This window comes from Fistularia commersonii, chromosome 9, assembly GCF_037954325.1.
Source record: "Fistularia commersonii isolate RoL2024-O1a breed Wild chromosome 9, RoL_Fcom_v1.0, whole genome shotgun sequence".
In the NCBI taxonomy this organism is placed as follows: Eukaryota; Metazoa; Chordata; class Actinopteri; order Syngnathiformes; family Fistulariidae; genus Fistularia; species Fistularia commersonii.
The window spans coordinates 10711497-10717986 of record NC_141292.1 but is presented as its reverse complement, the minus strand read 5'-3'; the positions used below and the strand labels follow the sequence as shown (position 1 = coordinate 10717986).

General features: G+C 46.3%; 1 protein-coding gene across 1 annotated transcript; it reads left to right on the top strand.

Annotated features, from left to right (window-relative positions):
- On the top strand, positions 1-5395 carry nrarpa (NOTCH regulated ankyrin repeat protein a). Its single transcript, XM_086152446.1, has 2 exons — positions 1-1928; positions 2093-5395. Exon 1 carries the CDS (start codon positions 1579-1581, stop codon positions 1915-1917), a length of 339 nt encoding a protein of 112 aa, XP_086008572.1. The 5' UTR covers positions 1-1578; the 3' UTR covers positions 1918-1928; positions 2093-5395.
- The last annotated feature ends 1095 nt before the right edge of the window (positions 5396-6490 follow it).

The following is a 6490-nucleotide window of genomic DNA, read 5'->3' as shown; positions in this document are numbered from 1 at the left end:
CCTTTTGTCATTTCAGGTCTTTTTTTTTTCTTCGGAACAAGTGGAATATAATCCATTTTACGATTCCCCGGGTAATATCCTGCGTGGAAGTGTCGCCGTCACCTCCCTCTCGACCCTCCCACGCACACACACACACACACACCTTTTGGTTGACTCTCCAGAGAGAAAGACCACCCCACCCCTCCCCTTCCCTCCTCCACCGGTGACGACCGTGGACGCTTTTAGCTGGACTTTGTGTTTATAAACAAACAAAAAAAGGTTATTTCTAAAACATATTTGGATCGTGGATGAGGAGGAGCGGGTGAGAACCGCAAATCATACCACTTTGGATGAATTACGCACGGATGTATTGCGCGCTCTCGTTCAAAGTGAACGACATTTGACTTTGGGTGTTCCTGCAGATGATAATCCACGGACACACACACACGCACACACACATACACTCAACACCCCACCCTCAGTGGTTTTACAGCCCCCTCCCCTCCAACCCACTTCCTGGGGTCTATCGGGGGATCGGATACGGAGCTCATCCTGGTATAACCGCCAAGCCGGGGCGCTTTAACATCCCCAACATTTCGCCTCCCGCTTCGGGGACGAGGCCACGCCTCCCCCACGCCCCCCCCACACCACCACCACCCGTGCACGTCCACGGGCACCGCCCCCTCCGGCGAGCCGGCAGCCTATAACCGCACCGGATTCCCGCCCATTCCTTCACATTCGGATTGTGCGGGAGGGTTATTGTCATGCAAATACAGGACGCGTAAAAAGTCTCTCCCCCTCTCACAGCGCGGCCAGGCAGAGGCTCACACGCACGGAGGGCGCACACACACACAACCCCGGCGGATTTTTTTTTTTTGGAGCGTCGTCTCGTCGCCTTTTTTTCGCGACCCCGTCTTTATCCGTCAGTCCAGCCGACATAGGTAAGGACCCGCAGGAGGAGGAGGAGAGAGAGATCCACTCCGCGCGTGTCTTCCCCTCTCTCTCTCTTTTACGCACGGATGCGGCGGAATGCGGGGGCTCATTGACGCAATCGGGACCCGCACGAACGGCGACACGTAAGCCGGGACGTGTAGCCGGTGTGTGTGTGTGTGTGTGTGTGTGTGTTTTGGCATTCAAGGGAAGTCTGGAGGAGGAGGAGGAGAGGAAGAGGCTGCGCTCCGGACACGCGTGAAGTGGGAGCCCGTCTCTCCTCTCCATCCCTTCGTCCGTGGTGACCTGCTGCTGCTATACGAGAGGGGAGGGGGTGGACTACACCCAGAGACCCCCGGATCGCTTGAGGGGTCGCCCCCTCCTCGCAGGATCTCTCAGTTATTAACTTTTGCACACCGAGTGTGCGCATCTCCTCGGATTTTACGCAGCGATCCTGCAGAACTCTTAATAAAAAAAAAGTGCCTTAATCGCTGGTTGTAATCCGGTGTAGCTGCAGGATTGTGGCAAACCAGAGACGCTCAGCGGGGAGAAGGCGATCATTATCAGCTTTAGAACCCAGACGGGATTACAACCCCCAACCCCCCCTCCCTTCTTCACTCCCTCCCCTCCTCAAAAAAAAAAAAAAGAGAGAAAACACCACACGCAACCATGAGCCAGGCGGATGTGTCGACATGCTCGGCCCCGCAGAGGGTGTTCCAGGAGGCGGTGAAGAAGGGGAACACCAAGGAGCTCCACTCGCTGCTCCAGAATATGACCAACTGCGAGTTCAACGTCAATTCCTTCGGGCCGGAGGGCCAAACGGCGCTGCACCAGTCCGTCATCGACGGGAACCTGGAGCTGGTGAAGCTGCTGGTGAAGTTCGGCGCGGACATCAGGCTGGCCAACAGGGAAGGGTGGAGCGCTTTACACATCGCCGCCTTCGGGGGCCACCAGGACATCGTGCTATACCTCATCACCAAGGCCAAGTACTCCTCCGGCGCACGGTGATCCGCTGTCAGGTGAGGGGGGAGAAAACAAACACATGGACACACGGGAAGAGGAGGAGAGAGAACCTGCGACACGGAAAGATCTCGTAAAAAAAAAAAAAGCAGAAACCTGCCATTGTCTTTATAGTTGTGCCAAATTATACGTTGTTTTTTTTTTTTTTTTTTTTTTTAAATAGGCCCTGCACAATAATCCTCCCTCACTGTAAACCAAACAGGGCCCTCTCTGCACCCAGGATGAAGCACCGCAGTCTTCATCAGCAAGAAAAAAAAAAAGGAAAGAAAGAATCTTGTAACAGAAAGAAAGAAAAAAAAAAGAAAAAGCCACCTCGGTGAGTTTTTGCTGGTACTAAAAGCTTTTCTCTTGAATGTGTTCTGTGTGTTCTGAGGTCGTGTCGTCCGCTGTCAAAAAAAAAAAAAAAAAGTCGATCCGTGAGTGTTTGGACTCTGGAGTGCAGATGGCCCAGTTTTTTTTTTTTTTTTTCAATTTTATTTTAATTTTTTTTTTTTTATTGTATCCATGACTTCCCATCCTCAGTAGAGTCGACTAGTTTCTTTGTGGGGGCGCAGATTTTGACCTGTCGCTCATCATCGTTCTCTTGTAAAAAAAAAAAAAAAAAATCAATAAAAAAAAACATAGTTGAAAAAAAAATAAAAAAGATAAAATTAAAAAAAATGAATTTGAAAAAGGAGAAAAACCCTTTAAGTTATTTTATATGAAACATGGCACTTGATGCTACATGGCTGCATGCTGGAATATTTGAAAGGGAAGACACATGGACAGGAGAAGGGTTGCCCTCTGTTGGCAACCAGAGGACTGTTTCAAAAAAAAAAAATCTTATTTTTATTTTTTTTTTAACTTAAAGAGCGGCATTATGGCTATCCAACACGCTTTCCAGATGTGTAATCATTATGTAACACCAACTGACTTCATCGTCTTTGTGAAGTACTGTATACGATAGCTTTATTTTTTATCTCCGACTTTTTTGGGGGGGGGTTTGTTTTGTCCGAACACAGGCAGTAGCTGAATGGGTTCTGCGGATCTCGCCACACAGGCGTCCAGCTCTTCTGGCCAGTGCAACAGCTCAGCCCTCGGTCACTGATTTATTTCAATTTTTTTTTTTAAACAGCTGCTTTTTGCTTTGTGTCGAAATAAAAAAAAAAAGAAAAAAAGTCACATTCGGAATTCACTTTCCAAAAACTCCTTTCAGTATTTTATGAACATCCTAGTCGTCACTGTGAAAGCAGCCTGGGTTTTTCTTATATTTTGATTTTTTTTTTTTTGTATTTATGAAGGTACATTGGAAGAAGTTTCCTTTTTTTTCTTTTTTTTTTTTTGGAATATTTTGTGGTTCTTCTTAAGCAAAAACTTTTTTTAAAGTGTAAGAATATCTAGGGTGACTCAAGCTGCTTCAGACGTCAGTAGTATAAACTGTCCCGTGCGGAGGTAGACCCATTCCGACCCCCCCTCCCCGACTGCCTGTTGACCCCCCCGACCCCCCTAAAAAGGGAACTGTTCTCCTTCTCCCAAAACTTTTGTTTGGTTGCCTTTTGCCAGCTACCTCGACTGTTAAGTATTCTCAAGTTGCTCAGCTCTGCACCAATCCGCCGCCTCGTTGTTCCCCCGGGCCATGCACATTTTCACAGCCCATCTGCACGCCGGTGTGCTTTTGCAGTGTTGCCCTGCAGATGTGATGGACATCGTTCAGAAGATGCAATGCCCTCTCCCCTTCCGACACCGCCACCCATCCCATTCCCTGCATCCTTTAGGTCGGGATAGTTTATTTTTATACTCCAACCAAACCAGTTCTCGACGCATCACTTTGCCCTTTTTTATTTGTCCGTTTCATCCGCTGCCACGGTTGCACGCCCCTCCCCCCCCTTCAAACCTCAACTTTGCCCTCTCTTGTTTCCATTAGCCTTTTTTTTGCCATTTCCTATTTTACAGTCATATAAAGTGGAAATATGGAATCTTATAGCATGACTTATAAATGCAGGGAGTTTTATTGCACAAATATGAGGAGCCTTGTGTGCCCCCAGTGTTTGTACGGGGTAACTGCAGGAGCCAAGGCTTTGGAATAGTTACTACTACTGAGCAGGACCCTCTTTAACTGTTGGAAGATGAAGACTTTTAAAACACAACACATGACTATTGCAGGATGTCACGGAAAAGGAAAAAAAAAAAGAAAAAATATCTGCTGCATTTGGAAAGTCATGGCACCCTAACATTTATATCAATGCTGCTTGTATGTTTCTTTTATTTTTATTTTATTTTTTTTTTAATTAATGTTAACGTTTTTGTTCAAAGCCTACTGCTCACATGGTCAACAGTTGTATAGAAGCTTCACGGCAGAGCAGGTTCATTTCACGGGAGCCTGTCGAGTGCATACGCGCGTGTACGTACGTACGTGCGTGTGTTTTTTTAAGTGAAGTGTGTGCGTGGGTGGATGAGTGTGCTCCTCGTGAGGCCCAATGTCGCTGTGTTATAACAGTCACGCAGACTGAGAACTCGCCATTATAAACCTGGAACAAGACCGCAAGTGACCGAAGCGATTGATCACAGATCAGGCAACACATGAAATATGCATCGCATGTCTTAAACTTGATGTTTTTTTTTTGGTTGTTTTTCTTTTTAATTTCCTTTTTTTTTTTTGAATATTGCACTGATGTCTGTTGTTGAAAAGTTGGCTGTTATGTGTCAACATTTTAAAATTCTTTTTCTCAATAGAAAAAAAATCAAACACAACAAAATACTATTGTATAAATATATGCTCCAGGTGATAATGTCCTAATGTTTGTGTTACTTTGTGGGGAAAACACAATGTGTTTGTGTTTTCTGACAAAGATGCGTGTATATCTGTGATTGGGTGTATGTATATATACATATGGATATATATATCGCTGATGATGATGACGACGACGATGACGACGACGACGATGATATCTTGGGGCACTTTCTTTTCTGAAGTGCTGTCTTCCTGTTTTAATTAAAGGGGAATAATACATTTGATGGTAAGATCATTGTAACATGATTATAAATTGCACGGTTGCGCGGCTGTGCGGCTCACCAGTGTCATAACATTTATGACGTAGTGAGCCGGCCGCCGGATTGGTGTACACGAGTGAGATGATTTCTGTTGTTATTTTTCTTTTTTTTCTTTTTTTTTCAAGAGAAAGTGCTGAACTTTGGACCAAGTGGCGTTTCCGGTCTCGCTTCATTTCAAGCGGGAGGGGGAACGGCAGATTTTTAAACATTTTTTTTTTTTTTTTATACAAACGATGCAGATGTTTCATCGTGTTTTGATTATTTTTTTTTTTCCCTTTTTGTGTCTGTTTGTATTCCTTCGTTTCTGAATGTTTGTAACACTGTGATGATGACGTGACGTCATGTGGAGATGAGTGCTGTATTATTTTTGTACGTTTGTGTACAAGCCAGTAAAGAAATCATTAAACTCAAAAAAAAAAAAAAAAAAAAAAAAAAACAGGTAGTGTTTGTATATTAATTTTCTTGTCGCCTCTCAGGCCAAGGTTGCTTTTTCTGTTTTCCGACCCCCCCACCTTCCCCACCCACACACACATAGCGCCTGCAACTTGCATAGCAAAGTTCAGTTTGGGAAACACCCCCCACCCTCCTCTCCCTCCTTGTCTTCCAGGCCGAGCCCAACCTAGATCCCCATTCTCTGCCTTTGTCATTCATCTCGCCTCATCCTTTCACTGCCTGGATAAAAGAGCCCACTGCATTGTGGGTAGGCTCAGTTTAAAGAAGAGTCCCCTCCCCTGTGTGCATTGTGGGAGAGCTGGTTTTATATTACCCCCCACACACCCCACCCCGCACACACACACACACACACACACTCAGAACATTTTCCAATGCACTCTTCCTCGTGGTAAACCTTTGTAACAATCTGGTGTTTTTTTTTTTTCTTAGTCTGCGTATTTCTCCCGCTATGGAATCCTGTCAATACACACTTTAAGCAAAGTTTTGCTCTCAGTCTCATCTCAAGGGGAATCATTGGGAAATTCTGTTTGCCTCTGTTGCTACCGATTTGATAACAGGGGAGATAAGGTGACATGAGATGAGATGAGACGAGGCGGGCCGGGAGCATCTGCGTATGTCGAAACGAAACCTTTCGAGTCTCGCTCTCCCCGCCGTGTGGAAACATCGAGATGCAACTGATATTGCGCGGTGGCTGTGGGAGGGTCGTGGGAAACTGCCTTTCCACACATCAGACCTGTTGGTGTTGCGACACTCCGGTTGTCAACAGACGTTTAACCGCCGACGTTTAAGTCAAAGGCAAAGATGCGTCCGGTTTTTCGGCTTCGAGGCCGACTCGGTTTTTGAGACCCCCCCCCCCCGAATTGAAGTGCGGGGGTCGAAATGTAAGCTTTCCATCTGGGATGGAAGCGCAACACGCTGTCCGTTACCCGCCCGAATCTGACACGTCCCTCCCGAATTGGTCGGAATCCAACGCCGGGCGGGTTTAATTCTCCGAACGGCCGGCTACTCTGTGTTGTGATATCGTGGCAGGCCGAACGGGCTATCTGGCTTACTGCTTGCTTCTCCCCTTCCTCCCTCC